The 21,204-nt window shown below is 30.8% G+C and overlaps 3 protein-coding genes across 5 annotated transcripts; 1 reads left to right on the forward strand and 2 right to left on the reverse strand.

Annotated features, from left to right (window-relative positions):
• The first annotated feature begins 350 nt into the window (after nucleotides 1-350).
• Nucleotides 351-4,998, forward strand: LOC130895543 (DDB1- and CUL4-associated factor 12 homolog). Its single transcript, XM_057802894.1, has 6 exons — nucleotides 351-882; nucleotides 941-1,168; nucleotides 1,227-1,394; nucleotides 2,111-2,326; nucleotides 2,395-2,583; nucleotides 3,524-4,998. Exons 1-6 carry the CDS (start codon nucleotides 475-477, stop codon nucleotides 3,677-3,679), a joined length of 1,365 nt encoding a protein of 454 aa, XP_057658877.1. The 5' UTR covers nucleotides 351-474; the 3' UTR covers nucleotides 3,680-4,998.
• A 104-nt stretch (nucleotides 4,999-5,102) lies between these two features.
• On the reverse strand, nucleotides 5,103-14,370 carry LOC130895544 (SURP and G-patch domain-containing protein 1-like). 2 transcript variants are annotated; one of them, XM_057802897.1, is made up of 9 exons: nucleotides 14,066-14,370; nucleotides 13,856-14,014; nucleotides 12,279-13,315; nucleotides 10,159-10,267; nucleotides 9,722-9,899; nucleotides 8,021-8,159; nucleotides 7,433-7,949; nucleotides 7,252-7,372; nucleotides 5,103-5,273 (listed from the first exon to the last, which is right to left on the reverse strand). In XM_057802897.1, exons 1-9 carry the CDS (start codon nucleotides 14,254-14,256, stop codon nucleotides 5,247-5,249), a joined length of 2,478 nt encoding a protein of 825 aa, XP_057658880.1. In that variant the 5' UTR covers nucleotides 14,257-14,370; the 3' UTR covers nucleotides 5,103-5,246. The 2 variants fall into 2 exon arrangements, with proteins under 2 accessions (XP_057658880.1, XP_057658879.1); XM_057802896.1 differs by having other exon boundaries at nucleotides 10,159-10,279; nucleotides 14,066-14,369.
• A 293-nt stretch (nucleotides 14,371-14,663) lies between these two features.
• Nucleotides 14,664-21,150, reverse strand: LOC130895546 (probable ATP-dependent RNA helicase DDX46). 2 transcript variants are annotated; one of them, XR_009059474.1, is made up of 3 exons: nucleotides 20,508-21,150; nucleotides 15,717-18,716; nucleotides 14,664-15,106 (listed from the first exon to the last, which is right to left on the reverse strand). XR_009059474.1 is itself a non-coding variant. In XM_057802899.1 (2 exons), the coding sequence occupies exons 1-2, from the start codon at nucleotides 21,051-21,053 to the stop codon at nucleotides 16,131-16,133; spliced, it is 3,132 nt and encodes a 1,043-aa protein (XP_057658882.1). In that variant the 5' UTR covers nucleotides 21,054-21,150; the 3' UTR covers nucleotides 14,664-16,130. The 2 variants fall into 2 exon arrangements, 1 of the variants encoding a protein (XP_057658882.1); XM_057802899.1 differs by having other exon boundaries at nucleotides 14,664-18,716.
• Nucleotides 21,151-21,204: the final 54 nt, after the last annotated feature.

Below are 21,204 nucleotides of genomic sequence, written 5' to 3' on the forward strand. Positions count from 1 at the left end.
ATTTTTAAAGAATTATTTAAGTGCAGGTAAAAATATGAGTAATTCATTTACACGTGCTCTAGTGAGAGAAAATTTTTGTTATACTTAATGAAAAATTTCGATTTAGAAAATTAGAACAATAGTGCCAACTTTATTAGGTCTCTTATGATCAATAATATATTTTTCAGTAATATTCTTAACTTTAGAAGATATATCAGACATAGTAATTAGTAGATTTAGAAATGTTTTGTTTCATAATCCGATAATTATATTAAGGCTCTTTATTTAAATCTCACAAAATAATTAATTTATCATAAACGAATTTTCGTTGTTGTTGTTGAACCTGTTATTGACAGATGACATTTGATTGTCAGTTCTACATTGTCATATTTGTTGATATTGTAAGTAAAGTCAACAATATCATTCATGGACGATGAAAAGACACGCAAAGGATGACTAGGAAAAAATAGGATAAAGTGCATAAATTATTTAAAAATGTCTAGAACGCATATGCGTCCTGTGTTCGGACGTGCCCCGTCTTGTTCTCTGGAACAAAGATTAGAAGAGAGAAGAGCCAGATTGAAGGCTTTAAAGTTAGAACAGAGTAGAAAATCTGAGAAACCCGAAGATTTTATTACTTACGAAGATAGTGATAGCGACGAGGAACCACTATCGGTGCAGAAAGATATATTGAATACGTCTTTCAATTTCGTCGACTATGTTAGAAATAGAGAAATGCAGTGCACCAAATCGAGTTCTGTAACGCCGGATTACGGCAGTAGGCATATGTTAACTCACGAAATGTTTAAAGAGACTCCAATAAATTTAGGTAATATGAATAAAGTGTTTTGTTCGCAGTGGTTAAGTGATAGACAAGTTGTTTTCGGGACGAAGTGTAATAAGGTAAGAATTCGTTAATTTATAAAAATATTTGAGTCGTTTTATATCATTTTTTTGGTAGTTAATGGTATATGATGTTGTGACGCATAAAATAGACCAAATACCATCATTGTTAAGTAAAAGGGATCTCCTTGGTACTGAACAACAGCAAAGTGGTATTCATTCAGTACAAATTAACCCCTCAAAAACCCTTCTGGCGACGGGAGCTAGAAATACTTGTGATATCGCGATTTATAGATTGCCTACTTTAGATCCAGTTTGTGTGGGAGAAAATGCCCATAAAGATTGGGTAAGTTATTTATATTAAATGCTAAAACACCCATCAATTTCGCACAAACCCATTTAAGGTATTTGATATGTGTTGGTTGGACGATGAGTTTTTAGTCTCCGGTTCGAGGGATACGAAAATGGCTTTGTGGAGAATTACCCCGGAATTATTGGAAAGTACTGAAGAAATACCGAGGCATCGACATATCCAAGCCATATCCGTGAAAGATTGTAGGGGGGCTCAAAAGGTAATCACCAAACCAAGTATTTGATATTAAAAACTGTCATTTTGTTATCAACAGCTCTAGTTTTTTCTTGAAAAAGTGCATATGAACTAATATTAATATCTGTGTGCAATGGTAAACTACTCTTCATATGAACTACTAATATGTGTTTTCAAAAGACTTAAGTTTTTAATAAATTATTTATCATTCAAATGAACTACTGTTGTGATTTTAGTATAGGAACATTAAAAAAAAACTGAAAAATGTTCATATGAACCACTTTTATTGGTTTTTTAGATGCTACAAAGGGAACATTAAAAATAATTAACGTTCATTTGAACAACTTTAGGAGTTTATTGCATTATGGATAGAAAAACAAACAAAAAAAATGTTTATATTATCTAATTTTGTGGTTATTTAAAGTTATGAAGAGAACAAAGGGTTCATTTGAACTATTACTACGATTTTTATTGGGCAAACAATAAAAAAAAGAATTAACATTCATTCGAACTACTTTTTGGGTTTATTGTGTTACAGACAGATCAAAACATTCATTTGAACTAGTTTTGTGGTTATTTAAAGATCTAAAGATAATAAAACGTTCATATGAACTACTATGATTTTTATTAGACAAATAAAAAAAATAACGTTCATATGAACTACTGATACGTTATTATCTATTAAAGTGACGAAACAAATCGATTATTACTCAAATAATAATTGTTCTTTTCCATGATTAGGTTCGCGCTTTGACTTTCAATAAGAAATACGACGAAATAGCAGCTCTAAGTTTAAACGGATACATACACATTTGGAACGCGGAAAATTTCAAACAGAAATTATCTAGAAAATTACCATCTGCTCAAGAAAACGTCTGTCTAGCTGTACAAGACACCGGACTGTACGCAATAGGTTGTAGATCTTATACGTTGCTGTTGGATTGTCGAACGTTGCAGGTATTTTCGTGTTGTCGATGCTCTTTCTCATTACAGGGTGAACCTTATTGAAAATTGACAATTTTCAGGCTGTTAAAAAGGTGAATTCAAGATATTCAGGTTGCGGTATCAGATCTGCTAGTTTCCAAGGGAATGTACTCACAGTTGGGACCGGTTTGGGTATGCTCATGTTCTATGATCTCAAAGCTGGTAAATACCTCGATTCTAGTATCAATTCTTCTCGAACGGTCGTACTCAAAGCCAGCAAAGGTTACGTGGTGAGTAATGAAAATTTAATTTGTTTTCGCAATTTTTTTTCTGCAAAATTTGATTTTGAAAACTGTCATTTTGTTACCAGAAACTCTCATTTTTTTTATGAAAAGGTGCATATGAACTATTTGTTATGTTCTGTGTGAAATGATGAACTACTGTTCATATGAACTACTACTAGCCTTTTTTTTTCAAAAAAACTAAGGTGCAAAGGAATTATTTACCCTTCAAATGAACTACTATCGTGATTTCATATTAAAACATTGCTGAATTGAAAAAAAAGGTCTTCTGAACTACAATTATGGTTATTTTTCAAACAATCAATCTTCCAAAGAAATGATTCACCATTCATATGAACTACTATTGTGATTTCAATTTATAAGCATCAATAGACTGAAAAAATGTTTATTTGGACTACTACTGGCTTATTTCTTCAAAAAACTAAAGTGTAAAGAAATTATTTCTCGTTCGAATGAACTATGAACATTAAAAAAAACTAAAAAAATGTGCGTCTCAGGATAAGAACATGCAACATACAGTATTATCGTTCATATGAACTACTTTAGCGGTTTTTTTGGATTACAAACATAACGAAACGTTCATATGAACTACTAACACATTTTTTAAAGTACAAACATTAAAAAATAACAAAATTGAGATTTATTTGAATTATTTTTATGATTTTCTGGTTATAAACAAAACAAACCGTTCATTTGAACTACTACTACGATTTTTATGACATAAAATTGATAGAAAAAATATATATGAATATTGGTTCATTTGAACTACTTTTGTGGGTTACAAACAGAACAAAATGACATGTTCATATGAACTACTTAAGCGGTTTTTCGAGTTAGGAACAGAACGAAACGTTCGTTCGAACTACTGTTATTTTATTATCTATTCCACGTACTGAATAATTGATTTTTTTTTTCTATTGTTTTACAGTTTCCCGACGACGAATTCATCGATAACATACAAAACGTCAAATACGTACCAGCCATCTATACGCATTGCTACGATACCACCGGTACGAGATTATTTACGGCGGGCGGTCCGTTACCGGCCACCTTAACCGGAAATTACGCCGGCCTGTGGCAATAAACGTAAAATATTTATTCGAATGATCAGAATTTCTATCACAAAAACAAAATACATTTAAACGTCCCCTCGTTTATATACGTATTCACTTATATTTGCGACTTTACCTCGTATACTGTATCTATTATAGTGAACGAGGCGTTATGACAGTTGACAGATAACTTCACATAACCTAAAATTTCAGTTGACAGATAACTTCATATAACGTATAATTGACATAACTTTATATAACCTATAATTATGGTTGACAGATTGAGTGACAGTTGACAGATAACTTCACATAACCTAAAATTTCAGTTGACAGATAACTTCATATAACGTATAATTGACATAACTTTATATAACCTATAATTATGGTTGACAGATTGAGTGACAGTTGACAGATAACTTCACATAACCTAAAATTTCAGTTGACAGATAACTTCATATAACGTATATTTGACAGATAACTTTATATAACCTATAATTATGGTTGACAGATTCAGTGACAGTTGACAGATATAAATTTTTGTGATTAGTGTTCTGTTATTTTAAGTGAAGAATTATTATTTTTTGTTTCTGAAGTATATATAGGGTGATTTATTTTTTCAAGAAAATAGTTGTTTTAAATTTGGATATAATTTTTTTTATACATATTAAATGGATCACACTGTATAAAGATAGAAAAATTGTTTTATTTTCTTGTATATAAACTAGTCGAGGTTATTTATTTTATATTTTAGCTCATTTTTTTTTATAGGAATGACTCTTTATGAATTTGGTGATGTACGAGGTGTAATTAAAAAATACCATGATTTATTTTATGAATAGATTTTTATGTATTCCAACGTTTCTGGATTTTTAGGAAAATTTAAATGTGATGGAAATTGACAGATTTTTATTGACAATAAGGGGGGGCATTTTTAAATTTTTTTTATTCGTACATCATTTCCAATATCTCCTCGTAGTTCACAATGGAATTTTTTAGGTTTTTCCGTATAAATAGACAAATTTTGAAATATTTTGTTCTCATTTTTCCTTTTGCCATTTCTATAGCACCGTTTTTGAAAATACTAATTCATTTTACTTTTTAAACGTACCTCGTAACTTTTTTAGCATTTAATTGAAGGAAAAAAATATTTTCGTACAATATGATGAAGTTAAAAAAAATTTTCGTTTACAAATTACGAATTTTAATTCTATATTTTGTTTACCAGGGGCGGATGATATTTAGGTTATGCAGTTTCGAAATCAAATTAATAGAAATTATCTTTTTTTGTGATTTATTTTGTTTTGAGGGCGGCACTACTTGTATACAGCATGGAAATTTTTACAATAAACTACTGCCAAATTTTTTTTATGGAATTTTTCTCCCATCCACCGTTTCGATTAAAAAAAAGTAAAAAATTATAAAGGAATTGAGGTTAAAACGAAATAAATTCAAAAATCGAATAAATAATATATAATGAAGCTATTTTTTTTTCAATTATAATATACAATTCCATAATTATTATTTACAAAACAATTTAAACGGACTAGCAATTTTATAAACACTATATATAAATATATAGGACATGCTAAAAAATTTAAATCAATAATAAGGTCGACGTGGATTATTCTGGAACAAAAAATAACCAACGATTAAAAAAAACCTATATACGAGGTTCGTACTAAAAGTATTTTCGCCTTAACAAGTTATTCCGGAAGAATTTTCAATCCGGTTAACAGGAAATTAGGTCAGAATTATGAGAAAACCGTTACGTCATCATCCTGATTAAAAAAACCAATCACCAAGTAACATTATGAGATTGTTTTGACTTATTGTTAACGTTTATGTCACATAGAGTTCGTTCGAAAGTTTTGGAACGGATATATCAAGGTAGATACGATATTTTTCGGACGAACCTCGTATTATAATGATTGCGGATTCAAATGTACACATTCAAATTTTCAAATGTCGATGAAGACGTCATTTTTTGGGTTTTTGTACTATAAATTTAATTCGAAATAATATCAAAACAAAAAACAATGAAAATGTCAATTAAAGCTTATTTTTTGCCAAAATGGTAGTTGGAAAAACAAAAAGTTAAGCAAAATCTAAAGCGCATTTCAAAAAACAAAAAATTATTAGCAACAAAAATGAAACAAACGAATGAAATAAAAAATTGACAGTCACAAACGAAAGCAAAAATAATAAAACAAATGAACGAAACAAAAAATTAACAACGAATAAACAAACAGAAATTTAAAACAAAATAAATAAAAATAGAAATAATTATATTGGTTTTGGTGGAACAGGAAATCAATCAATTTCCTTCAAAAATTGAAACATAAACAACAAAAATAAAAAAAAATGCAAAAAAAAACCAAAATATAAAAAATAAATAGCCAACAAACAAAAGCAAAAGTAATAAAAACAAAATAAAGCAAAAGAAAAACAAAATCAAAATATATAAATTTGCAACTCCATTTTGTCTTCTATTGTAAGCAAAAGGTGGCCATATTGTTGCCAAAAAAACAAAAAAATTCGTAAAAAATAAAATAAATACAAAATTAAAAAAAAAATTTGAATTTCTATTTTTTTTCTATTTTCTAACAAAATACTGAACAAAACAATAAAAAAAATGAATCAAAAATATATTTAAATTTGGAAATTATGTTTTTTTTCTATTGGAAACGAAAATTGACCATGTTTTTGTATAAAAAAATATATTTTAAAAAAACAAACAAAAAATTCGTAAAAAATAAAATAAATACAAAATTAAACAAAAAAATTTGAATTTCTATATTTTTTCTATTGTAAGCGAAATTTTGATGGATTATATAAAAAATTCAAAATTAATTAAAAAAAAACAAAAAACTGAACAAAACCACTAAAAAAATTAAACAAAAATATATTTAAATTTGGAAATTTGTTTTTTTTTTCTATTGGAAACGAAAATTGACCATGTTTTTGTATAAAAAAATATATTTTAAAAAAACAAACAAAAAATTCGTAAAAAATAAAATAAAAACAAAATTAAACAAAAAAATTTGAATTTCTATATTTTTTCTATTGTAAGCGAAATTTTGATGGATTATATAAAAAATTCAAAATTAATTAAAAAAAACAAAAAACTGAACAAAACAACCAAAAAAATTAAACAAAAATATATTTAAATTTGGAAATTTGTTTTTTTTTCTATTGGAAACGAAAATTGACCATGTTTTTGTATAAAAAATATATTTTAAAAAAACAAACAAAAAATTCGTAAAAAATAAAATAAATACAAAATTAAACAAAAAAATTTGGTAAAAAAATTTGAATTTCTATATTTTTTCTATTGTAAGCGAAATTTTGATGGATTATATAAAAAATTCAAAATTAATTAAAAAAAAAACAAAAAACTGAACAAAACAACCAAAAAAAATTAAACAAAAATATATTTAAATTTGGAAATTTGTTTTTTTTTCTATTGGGAACAGAAATTGGCCATATTGTTTAAAAAATAAACAAAAAAAATATTCAAAACAAAATAAATAAAAATTAGAAAAATATTTATATAAACATTAAATCGAAATATTTTTTAATAATAAAAAAAAAGCAAACGACTTACCAAAGGATTCGGTCTGAACCTATAAGCCAACATCATCCTTTTCCTGTACGATTGATATTCGTCCTCATCTTCTTCGGATTCGTTCAAACCCAAACCTTGGGTATGCTCCCTAGGCGGCCCCCTACGAAACAAAAAAAAATTACAAAAAACAACAACAACAACAACAATTCAAACGAATTACTTATTAATCGGCTCGACGATACCCATTCCGCTGGATCCCAAACCTTCCCCTTCCGACCACCCCAATTTCTGCAACATCTTAAACCCGATATTATCCTCCCTAATTTGGAATTCCTTGTAATCGGAAACGTGCGTTTCCTTCGCCGATTTCTCCATGAATTTCTTCAATTCCTCCGCCGGTAAAAAATCACCGATGTGGTGTTTACCTTCGGCCTGTTTGGTCAATTCGTTAGCCCACAATTGGGTATTCATCATTTCCTTTTCTCTGGCTTTGTGTTCCCAAGTACCGCCCTCGGTGTCCTCGTCCGAATCGTACTCGTATTTATTTTTACCGGCCAATTTCAATCGTTCCGCCTCTTCTTTTTTCTTCACCATATCCAGATACAACAGGTTCACCTTGTAATTGTCTTCCGCTTTCTTCCAATCTTCCTCGGATAGGTTGGAGGTGCCGTAGGTGTTGATGGCGTATTGGATCAGTCCGGGATCGTTGCGGGTTATTTTCGATAGTACCACCGGATCTGCAAGGGGGGGAAATTTGTTTGAAAAAAAAAAAAAAAAAAGAAAAATTATCGTTTGGAAATCGACTTACTCGATTGGGGGGGTTGTATCGGCATCATTGGTAGGGTGGCGATCGGGGGTGTGTACGCGACTGCGGGCGGGGGTACGTTAGGATCTTTATTGCCCCATCTGCTTTTTCGCTTTCGTTTCCTTTCGGAATTTTCGTCGCTCTGAAAATGGAGATTTTTCTAGGAAATATAGTGTGTAACCTAACCTCAATTTTTTCAAGAATATCAAAATAACTATTTTTTATATTTTCCGAAATTCTCGTTAGTTTTTCAAAAAATGAAAAATATTTTAAAAATTGTAAATTTTTTTGTAAAATTCGAAAATAATTCGTATATGACTTTTTTCAATTATTTATGAATTTATGAAGATTTTTTTTTAAAATCGAAAAAAAAATTTATAAATTTAAATAATTTTCTACGTTTTTTCCAAACATCTTTTGATTGGATTTAAATGAAAAAATAATAATAAAATTAGTTCTAAAGGAAATTGTCGTTTTTTATGAAAAAATCGCATATTTTAAAATTTTTTTTAAATACGAAATATTATAAACTAGAAATTTATTTATAGGTAACAAAATAACGAAAAATTTGAATAATAACAAAAAATAATAAAAAACCAAGAACATTATTATCGCGTTACCCCCCTTACCTTAATACGTTCTTTTCCAAAAAAAAAAAAAATTACATTTGAACCGATTTTCAAAAATATCGAAACTTTTCAAAATGCTGAAAAATAAAATTTGCGTTTTTTTATTTTCAAAAATGTTAATTTTTCAAAAAATTATCAAAATCAAAATTTGGATAAATATACTACCAATTTTTAATAAAAAATCTCCAAAATTAAAAACCTACTCTTTTGAAAAAATCAAAATTGTTTTTTGCAGTTTTTTCCAGAAAATAGCAATTTTTTGAAAATCGAAAAATTTACAGCATTTTTGAAAAACTAAAAAAAAATGGAAAGATTATAAAAAAGGTCTTAATTTAGAAAAAATCAGTGTTTTAACCTTTTTTTTTTTTGAAATTTGAGGATTTTCAGTGACAAAAGTTTTTTTTCACGAAAAAAATAATTCTCTGAATATGGTCGAAAAATACACGTTTTAATGAATTTTTGATAAAATTATTATAAAATAACACAAAAATTTGGGCATTTATTTATAAATAAAAATTTATTAAAAAAAAATTAAAAAACAAAAAAAATTAAACAAAAATTTTGAAAAAAATTGAAAAAAAAAGCAAAAAAATTGAAGAAAAGAAAAAAATTAAGAAAAAAGTTGAAAAAAAAGAATAAAATGCAAAAAAACTGAAAAAAAAAAGAAAAAAAGAAAAAAATGCAAAAAAATTGAAAAAAAATTAAGAAAAAATTTAAAAAAAGAAAAAAATGCAAAAAAATTGAAAAAAAAATTAAAAAAAAGAAAAAATGCAAAAAAAAGAAAAAAAGAAAAAATGCAAAAAAAATAAAAAAAAAATTGAAAAAAAAGAATTAAGGAAAAAATACAAAAAAATTGAAAAAAAATCAAAAAATTGAAAAAAAAAAATTAAAAAAAAGAAAAAATGCAAAAAAAATAAAAAAAAATTGAAAAAAAAAGAATTAAGGAAAAAATACATAAAAAATGCAAAAAAATGAAAAAAAAATTAAGAAAAAAATGGAAAAAAATTAAGAAAAAAAATTCGCCCCCCTTAGACACATTTCCCAATAAAAAATCACCGCACAATTCCACACTAACCTGATCCCCCGAACTTTTATTCTGCTCCTCTTTACTATTCTCGATATCTTCCAATACCATTTCCGGTTCGTATTTATCTTCCGGTTTGACTGTTTCCGATTCCTTCGTCGTCCTTTTAACCCGATCTACGAACTCCCTGTACTGCTTGTAAGCCTCCGAATCCTTATCAAACAAGAACCTATAAACATTCCAAAAAACAAAAAAAAAAAATTTCCATAGATAAAATTCAACCGTAAACGACAACGCGATGGATCAAGCCCGATTATTAATTATTATTAAATAAAAAAAAATCGTCGTAAACCGAAAACCAAAAATCCGTATTAATCGCACTAAAATTACAATAAACAAAAATTGTAATAATCGAACTCGAACCACCAAGATCTAATTTTTTTTTTTTTTATTTTTATTATTATTTTGTGTAGTTCTGCCACGCATACCACAATCTGGGATCTTGTTCTTTTCGTTGTCTGACGACGTCCTCGAACGTGTCTCCGCATTCGGCCACCATGCGCCCCAGAGACGCCATCGCCTCGTATTCCGGCGTACCTGAGGGGAAAACTTCACAACACGTCACTAAAAATCGCCCCGACAAAGATACAGGGATGACTTCGACATTTAATCAACACCGAAAGAAAAATAATGATAAATTTTCGCATCGACCCCGTATAATTTCGACAAAAACCTCGAAAATATAAAAACAAAACAGTTCGCATTAACGATTCACCCCGTATTATAAGAATTGGATTCGACAGAATTTTCTAAAAAAAAAAGAAAAAACCAATAAAATGTATTTAATTTATCGATTCACCCTGTATATTACCGATTCGCGGATCCGTTTATTTATTAACCGATGGATCTAAATGTCGACCGACTAATCCATTTATCGTCCATTCTTCTATTCGACCGTGGATCCATCAAATTCATCATTACATCCAATAATTTATCAAAAGATCCATCAAATTAATTAATTATCGAAAGATCCATCAGTTAATTAGTTATTCTATTAACTGATCCAGCCATTAGTTATTTTTGATACATTCGACACAAGATCCATATAATGGTAGATGGAATCGTTTATTAATTATTAAATAATTGGATCCGTTAATTTATAATTAAAAAAAAAAATCCATTAATTTTTTGAAAAAATAATAATTTCTAATCCATCGATCCATCAATTTATACGATTAACAAAAAATCCAACGTTTTAACGATATTTTAATTTATATAACACGTGATCCAACCATCTATTTATCTAGTTAACCATCGATCCATTTTACCAACAAAATTATTTCTTAATCAATTATTTACCTACTGATCCATAAATTTATACAATTAACAAAAACTCCAACGTTTTATCAATACTTCAATAGGTTTAACACAAGATCCGTCAATTATTTGTGTAATGATCCATTAATTTATCCAATTGACACAAAACCCAACGGTTCATTAGTATTTTAATTGATTTAACACGAGATCCAACCATCCATTCATCTAGTTAACCATCGATCCAACCATTCATCATTAAATCCGTCAAATTTACCGACAAAATTAATTCTTAATCAATTTCAAATCGATTTATCAATAAACCGATACGTTTACCAAAAGATGCATCGATTAATCAATTATTTGTCAATTGATCCATTGAATTAACGAAAGATCCAATGACTTGTCAATATTTCAATGGATTTAATACGAGATCCAACCATCTATTTAACTAGTTATCCATCGATCCATCCATTTATCAATCATTTTATAAGATTAATCAAAGATCCAACGAGTTATCAATTTATTAATGGATTTAACGCACGATCCATCAATTCAATGATCTAAAGATCTATCAAACCATCGAATTTGCACAAAAATAAATAATAAATAAATAAATGTATCACAACAACCATCCATTTATAGATAGATCCAATTATTCATCACCAAATCCGTTAATTTAACAACACATCCAACCATTCACCATTAAATCCATTAATTTAACAACAGATCCAATTATTTATCGTTGAATCCATTAATTTAACAGCAGATCCAACCATTCGCCATTAAATCCATTAATTTAACAACAGATCCAATTATTTATCGTTGATTTCATTAATTTAACAACAGATCCAATTATTTATCGTTGAATCCATTAAATCATTATTAGATCCGATACATTTTCGACAATACACTCATTCCCGGTTCAATTAATGAGTAAAAGAATTTTTTTTTCCAAATTTTCCCGGTATTAATTATTTTTTATGGATAATTTTAAGTCATCCCTGTTTAAAAAAAGACTATTACAGAATAATCGGGCGTCTAATCGTACTTTGAGCAATTTTGAGCTGCAAAATCCAAATATTTTAAAAAAATGATCAATTGGTGTCGGATCCGGCGACTTGGATGGCAGGAAAACCATAAAATCGAGAAAAAAAATTGATAAAAAAGTCAAAATGGCCCAAAGACAATCAAACGCCACAAGTACCACGTTCAAGTGTGAATAAAGAGGAAAATATCGAAAAAAACCTTGAAATTTACATATAAAAAACAAAATTTCCAAAAAAAAAATTACCTGTATTCACATCATTCGACTCTGGCGCCTGTGCCGGTGGAGGAAACCCAACAGGTGGCGGTCGATTGACGAAATTCTGTAGAGACAAAGGCGGCGGGCAACTGACGTTAACATTAACAATCCCCGGAGGCGGTAGAATTGGTTGAGCCATTAGAGACGGTATATTATTAGTAACCTGTCCCACGACCACCGGTAAAGCGACCGTCACCGACGAAAAACCTGTCGGTACCGTATCAGTGGAAGGTATACCGTGAATCAGAACGTTCTGGGTAGATGGTACCGTAATGGTTTGAGATTGCGGTAACAGAATTCGATTTTCTTGTATCAACGACGGAGGCGGTATAGTTTTATTAGGAGGCGGTATATTCCTAATGAAATCCGTATTGGATAAACCGTCTTCGCATGGAGTCGGTATAGATAACAAATCCAACGGTTTGGGGGTTGGTATTTTGCTTAATTGAATGGTAGTCGGGGTCGGGATGTTGTGGACTTGTAAAGGAGCCGGTTGGGGTATATTTAGGGTATTTAGAGGTTCCGGTTGGGGGATGTTGTGGATTTGTATGGGATTCGGCGGCGGTATACTAGATAATTCGACTGTAGATAAACAAGGAGGTGGTACAGGTGCTATATTACTCGGTAAATTAACCGTGGTTATAATGGGATTGGAAACCTGACTGAGAACCAATTGAGGAGGCGGTACGTTTAAAAGTACCGGAGATGCAGTTATAACGGTTTCCGGAATGGGTGGATCTGGTATATTTTGAAATGTTACTGTTTGTTGTGGCAGTACGTTCTTTAATAAAGGTGGACCCGTTACGTTTTGGGTGTTTATATTAACGGATTGTATTTGGGGGGGTTCGGGAGGCGGTTGTGATTGAGTTTGTATCAAAGATGAACTGAACGAAGTGTTTATCGTTATTTTGGGTTCAAAATTTGTTGTTTTGTCGAAACGAGTCGATCTTTTTGGTTGTTGACGGTCTTTAGGCGAAAGGGAACGCTGTCGAGTTGGCCTTCTATCCAACTTGTGTCTATCATCACTAAAATAACAGTAAATACTTGATAGAAACGATACTGAAACTTATAAATACGAAAAATTCATTTAACTAGGTCTAAAAGACTGAAATTGATCTTCTATCAACTAAATTTGAAGTTAAAAGTCATATAAATAGAGAAAATTGCAAATAAATGAGAAATTTGGTATAAAATCGTCAAAAAATTGAATCAAATAGATCTGAAAGACTGAAATTGAGCGTGTATCAACCAAATTTGCAGCTAAAAGTGATAAAAATAGCAAATAAATTAGGTAAAAACTCGAAAATACAACGTTACATCAATAAATTATAATTTAAAGTGCAGTTCAATATTGTTTAAATACTTTTTGAAGCTTCCCAAATTCGTACAATATCAAAAATAAAAGAAATATATTTCTATTAGATAGGAATTCATATAAATCCATTATTCATCTTTTATTACAAACAAATCATAAAATACTATAGAAGAAATTGTCCAAAAGGTTATTACATGAACTAATTTTACGTAATTAAAAATTTATTTAGAAAAAAAATTAATTCACTTACCTTGAGAGTTTATCATGTCTTCCTTTGGATCTATTAAATCCTTTAAATTTCGAATCTAGTTTTTTGGTTTCTTTTAACTGTTTGAATTGATTAAGGAACGATCCGTCATTAGAAAATATATTTTTAACTTCTTTATTGCCACAATTTGATTCGGAATTACTAAATTAATAATATGTTAATACCTTTAGTTTGTAAAATATCTCATGTTACCTTTTGTTGATTTGTTTGTTGGTATTTTCGGCGTTTGGTTTATCAACTTTATTACTTTTTTCTTTGGCGTCGAGCTTCGCTAGTATTTCCCTTTTCTTTTGTTCGATTAATTTTTCCTGTTGAGACATTTGCGCGAAACGATCGTTTCTACTTATCTTCGATTGAAAATTGACGTCGACTTTTTTAGCCATTTTCAAATTATATATTTAATTTAATCACAACATAACGTTTAATTATTTACTGCAACCATGTAATAACACATTACATGAAAACTTTATTGAAAGAAACTTCATTTGTCATATGTCAATTAGAACACGAATCACAAACGTTCAACATTTGTATCGTGTAATCAAAGCAATCACGTCCGGATTGAATATAATCAGTTGTCAAAAGCGGGGTGCGGGAAATTCAAATGAAAAGTCTCTAAATTATATTTTCTATTCACCATTTACGTATTTATAAAAAACTAGTTTATTTAGTTCGTATATGAATAAGATAATAAAATAAATTATGTCTTATTTTGTTAGATACAACATATTTACAATTTAATAAATATGTTTAAAGTACAAGTTATGAAAAATTTTGAAATAAAAATATATTTCAAGTCCTTTTATTTTTATTGATACAATTTATATAGGAAAAGAATAGAAGAACAATTATAAAAATACAGTCAATTGACAACAAAAAGCTTTTTTTCAATCTCTATGACGTACAGGGTGATATTAGTATTATAAGAAAAGTGCGATAGATACTTTTAACTATACCCTGTACACATAATTAAACTAAATCGTATAAAAGCCCTGTATATATTGAGTGCACTTATAAAAAGTTATTTTTTGAACACGTGATGGAAAAATCTAACGAATTTTCATTCAAATATACAGGGATAGAAAATACTTCCGAAATAAGTATATTTGATACACACCTCGTAGATATGAATGAACTTTTGAATTTTAGATAAATTTCGACATTTTTTTAATATAAATTACATATTTTATGCAGATTTCGACATTTTTTGAATCAATGATGGAAAACACGTACCTATACAGGGTGATTTCACTACAATAAGATAAAAAATGGTTTTGAAAAAAGTATATTTGATATACACCTCGTAGATATGGACGCAATTTTTGATTTTAGATAAATTTCGATATATTTTAAATCAATGATGGAAAACTGATAATCATACAGGGTGATTTCACTAAAATAAAATAGAAAATACTCTCGAAACAAGTATATTTCATATTTTTAATCACACCCCGTAGCTATGATGCAATTTTGGATATATTTCGACATTTTTCGTTTGCAAATTACACATTTTAAGCAGATTTCGACATTTTTTGAATCAATGATGGAAAACACGTACCTATACAGGGTGATTTCACTACAATAAGATAGAAAATGGTTTTGAAAAAACTATATTTGATATCCACCTCGTAGATATGGATGCAATTTTGGATTTCAGATAAATTTCGATATATTTTGAATCAATGATCGAAAACAGATAATCATACAGGGTGATTTCACTAAAATAAGATAGAAAATACTATCGAAATAAATATATTTGATACACACCTCGTAGATATAAATGCTATTTTGGATTTTAGATAGATTACGACATTTTTTTTAATAAATGATGGAAAACACGTACTCATACAGGGTGATTTCGCTAAAAAAAGATAGAAAATACTCTCGAAATAATTTTATTTCATATACACCTCGTAGATATGAATGCAATTTTGGATTTTAGATAAATTTTGACATTTCTTTAATGTAAATTACATATTTTATGCAGATTTCGACATTTTTTGAATCAATGATGGAAAACACGTACCTATACAGGGCGATTTCACTAAAATAAGATAGAAAATGGTTTTCGAAAAGAATAGATTTCATCCACACCCCGTACATACGAACGTAACCTACGAATTTCATACGGATTTCGATATTTTTGCGTCCAAATGACACGTACATCTACTACGGGGTAATCATCGCGAAAGAAAAAAACAAAACAACCCCCCCGTCGAAACACTATACCGGACACATATAAAGATTGTCCCCGAACTTAGACAACCTTATAACGCGCTTTATTGAAAGTATGATGGCCGGCGGTTTGTAATTTAAGCAATTCCTCTTTAATCAGCCTCGTTATTTCCGCTTTAGCCTTCGATACCGCCATATCCGACGTACTCTCGATGGCCAAATACAATTTCCTTTCCCCTTCCGGCGGACTCTTCCCCGTCGGTACGTACGTACCCCTGACGGTGATGCCCGCCTCGGAATATTCGGAAATTTGCGCCAACGCCTCCTTGGAAGTCACCCTCCATCTGGCCTGTTGCGGGAAATCGTTTATTTCCAATTCTTCTTCGTATTTCCGGAAAGTTTGTTCGTCGTCGGTGTTTCTGTCGTCGTCGTCGTCGTCGTCTTTCGGCTGGTAATTTAATTTCGTATTCAATTTGGCCGCCAATTGTTCCGCTACGGTTTTGGCGGTTATCGCCGGTTGGGGACCGCTGCCTTTCAATATCGATTCGGCGGCTTGCCGCGTCGCGAATTTCGTATCCAAACTCGCATTCTTCGATAAATTTATCTTGGACGCCAACTTTTTGGCCAATTCCAATTTATCCACCGCCGTCGTTAGGGTGGCGTTCAACGCCGCCTGATTTATGATACCCAAAGGGGCTTTGATCTCTTTGACCGTCCTTTTCGTAGCGAACATACTTTCGATCTGTTGATCGATGTCCTGTTCCAAATCCTCGTCGTCGCTGTCCGCCAATCCCAAAGCGGCTTTTTGGAATTTCTTTTTTTCGTTAACGGCCGCCGCTTCGGATTCGTCGAATTTGAAACCTTTACCGCTAAAACCGCCTCCGGTGTGTACTTTCTTCCCTTCGGCTTCTTGTTTATTCTTGTAGCTCTCCCACAGATTCCTCAACGGTTCCGGTACTTGCACCGCGGCTAATTCGTAAGCTTTGATCAAATCGCCGGCGTATTTGCCTTGATCGGGCGTTATGAACGTATAAGCGAATCCTTTATTGCCCGCTCGGCCCGTTCTACCGCACCTGTGGACGTAATCTTCGTAATGGTTCGGGCAATCGTAATTGACGACCAATATTAATTGTTTGACGTCCAAACCGCGCGCCGCCACCGACGTAGCTATCAACAATTTAACTTTGCCGTTTTTGAAATCGACTATGGTCGAATCGCGATCGAATTGATCGATGCCGCCGTGCAAACTCATGCAATTGTAAGCGGCCCTCATCAATTCCTTCAATAATATATCGGCGTTTTCCTGTTTATCCACGAAAACTATTATGCTGCCCGATTCCTGATACACACCCAACAATTCCAACAATTTCAAAAATTTCTGATCCTCCTCCAATATGACGACGTGCTGTTCGACGTCCTTGCACACGACCGATCTACCGCCGACTTGAACCTCGATCGGTTTCTGCAATATCCTCCTGGCGAGAGCTTCCATTTGTCGGGGAAAGGTGGCGCTGAACATGACGGTTTGTCGATCGGGTCGGACGTTGTCGATGATACGCATAACTTGCGGTTCGAATCCCATATCGAACATCCTATCGGCCTCGTCGAGAACTATATAAGTGACTCGCCGTAGGTTGGTGACTTTGCCGCTGTTCGCGGCGAGCATATCGATCATTCTACCGGGGGTGCACACTATTATTTCGGCGCCGCGTTTCAATTCGGCTATTTGTTCGGATATGCCGGTGCCGCCGTAGACGCACGCCGCGTGCAAATTTAAACTTTTCGTGAATTTTTTTATGTCTTTGCCGATTTGCATGCACAATTCGCGAGTGGGGGTCATTATGATGGCGATGGGGCCGTCGGTGTCTTCTAACGGCGGTTGGTCCAATATGTGTCGGAACATCGGTAGGAGGAACGCCAAAGTTTTGCCGCTGCCGGTTTTCGCGATACCGATCAAATCTCTGCCGGACATTATGGCCGGCACGGCTTGGGCTTGTATCGGAGTCGGTTTGTCGAAATTTAATTTTTTTAATATGTTTAATTCTTTGGTGGAAACGCCGCATTGCGCCCAGGTTTTTATCGGTTTCGGACAGCCTTTGCCTTTGACTCGGATGCCTTCTAATTCTTCTTTGTAGGCGTCGACTTCGTCGTTTTTCATTTTCGCTATTTCCGGTACTTCGACGTAGAAATTCTTCCTGAACGGTATGTAAACGATGTTGTTGTGATCTATGCGGGCCAATTCCTTTTTTTGTTTGTTGGCTATATTGGCGGCGGTGTCTTTCAGATCTTCTTGTTCTTCTTCGGAAGAATATTCCAAACCGTCTTGATTCTGTTCGATCAATTCGCCTTTTTTCACGTTGCTCTTAGATTTGGCAACGCCGGTTACTATTACCAGCGAACCTTTTTTTTGTACGGCGTCGCCGGGTTTTTTCGTCACTTCGAATTTGTTGATTTTTCTAACTTCCGCTTGGACGCCTTTCATGTATTCGTCTAGCGGATCAACGTCTTCCTCTTCTTCTTTTTCTTTTTCTTCTTCTTCTTCTTCTTCTTCTTCTTCTTCTTTGGTTTCGGTTTTTATGGGGGATTTTTCTTTTAAAGTTTCCGCTAAAGTGATGGCGACTTGTTTGGCTTCTTCGGAAACGTCTTTTCGTTCCTCTTTAACGTCGAGCTAACAAAAATTTATAAAACGCAATCATTTTCTTGTTAATCTATACGGAAAAACGAACATTTTCAAAAAAAAAAAATTACCTAAAAATGTTCGTTTTTACAAATTTTTTAAAACTTTCTCAATTTTTGGTGGAATTTCGCTAAAATAATAATTTAAATTATCATTTAGTTCCCAATTTTTGGTGGAATGTCACTGAAATTACGAAAATTAATTGAATATTTCATTATTTTACGATTTTTTTTGGAAAATTTCATTTTAATAACAATTTGAATTATGCTTTGCTCCTAAATTTTTGGTGGAATATCACAAAAACGATAAAAATGAATTTAATTTTCAATAATTTATCAATTTTCGGTGGAATTTCACTATAAAAAGAATAAGATAATTTAAATTATTATTTACTACTTAAGTTTTGGTGGAATGTCACTGAAATTACGAAAATTAATTGAATATTTCATTATTTTACGATTTTTTTTGGAAAATTTCATTTTAATAACAATTTGAATTATGCTTTGCTCCTAAATTTTTGGTGGAATATCACAAAAACGATAAAAATGAATTTAATTTTCAATAATTTATCAATTTTCGGTGGAATTTCACTATAAAAAGAATAAGATAATTTAAATTATTATTTACTACTTAAGTTTTGGTGGAATGTCACTGAAATTACGAAAATTAATTGAATATTTCATTATTTTACGATTTTTTTTGGAAAATTTCATTTTAATAACAATTTGAATTATGCTTTGTTTCTAAATTTTTGGTGGAATATCACAAAAAACTATAAAAATGAATTTTTTTTCCTTAATTTTCCAATTTTCGGTGGAATTTCACTTGATTTTTGATGAAACGTCACTAAAACTACGATATTAAGTTGAATATTTTTTAAATTTTTCAATTTTTCATAGAATTTCCCTCCAATAACAATAAAGACAATTTGAATTATCGTTTACTTCTCAATTTTTGGTGGAATGTTATTAAAACGACGAATTTTTTCCTAAATTTTCAATTTTTGGTAGCATTTAACCATAAAAAAAATAAGATAATTAAAATTATTATTTACTACTTAAGTTTTGGTGGAATGTCACTGAAATTACGAAAATTAATTGAATATTTCATTATTTTACGATTTTTTTGGAAATTTCATTTTAATAACAATTTTAATTATGCTTTGCTTCTAAATTTTTGGTGGAATATCACAAAAAACTATAAAAATGAATTTAATTTTCAATAATTTTTCAATTTTCAATGGAATTTCACTTAATTTTTGGTGAAACATCACTAAAACTATGAAAATAAGTTAAATATTTTTATCATTTTCCAATTTTTGGTGGAACTTAACTTTAATAACAAAAAAATTTGAATTATAACTTTACTACTTAAGTTTTGGTGGAATATCATTAAAACTACTAAAATAAGTTGAATTTTTAATAGTTTTTCGACTTTTAGCGAAATATTAAAATCTCACGAACAAGATTTAAAAAAATTAATTGAAATAGGATGGTTTTTGATTTCCTAAAACCAAAACAACGAGGTTAAGGCAATATTTATAAAATTACCCAATATACAACAATCCACCATCATTGTTTAAAGACAGAGAATTATTGAATTACGCCACACCACACCTTTTCATAGTTTTTATATAAACAGATGCTGTGACATATGAAACATTTTGGCGCGAATTTAGAATACACCATAGATTTTAAAAATCATTGCTATAACATGATTCATCCTCTATAAAATCACTTATTGTGTTTCAACATTAAATTTTATATATAATAATTTATTTACCTTTTCGTTCTTATCTTCATCTTCAGAATCATCCTCAAGCGACCATTTCTTTGCGGTAAGTTCAGTAGCAGGCTCAGTTTTGACTTTACTCACGTCTTTCTTCAAAGCCTCTTGTTCTTTCTTTTTTCTCTCTGCTCTCCATCTCTCGATCCTCTCCCTTCTTTTCATCATTTCCATTTCGAGTTTTTTCTGTTCTTCCTCTTTATCGAGATTAGCCGGATCGAACGACAACCCACTATCGTCTATTTTAGTTTTTTCTTTTGATCTGGATCTAGTTCTTCTACGGGATGATTTGCTATTTTCGTTTCTACGGTCTTTGTCTCTGTGATCTCTGTCACGATCTCTTTCCCTACTATACGACCTTCGTTCCCTATTTCTATCTCTACGTTCTTTAGAACGTGATCTACTTCGTCGTCTGGAATCTTTAGATTCCCTTGATCTACTTCTTCTGTATCTGGAAGATTTTGATCTCTCTTTGCTTTTTGAACGAGATCGTCTACGTTTTCTTTCTGGTGTCCTACTTCGATCTCTACTACGTCTAACCATTTTCTTGGAAATTAACTCACGTTTTTCGTTTATAAACGTTCAATTCACTTAACCTTAAAATTTTAACATCAACAATCTTTCAAATTGATATTGACATGATATAAAAATGGTTGCCACTATAAGGTTTTAAAAGTTACTAACGATATTTATA

Source organism: Diorhabda carinulata, chromosome 6 (genome assembly GCF_026250575.1).
Source record: "Diorhabda carinulata isolate Delta chromosome 6, icDioCari1.1, whole genome shotgun sequence".
In the NCBI taxonomy this organism is placed as follows: Eukaryota; Metazoa; Arthropoda; class Insecta; order Coleoptera; family Chrysomelidae; genus Diorhabda; species Diorhabda carinulata.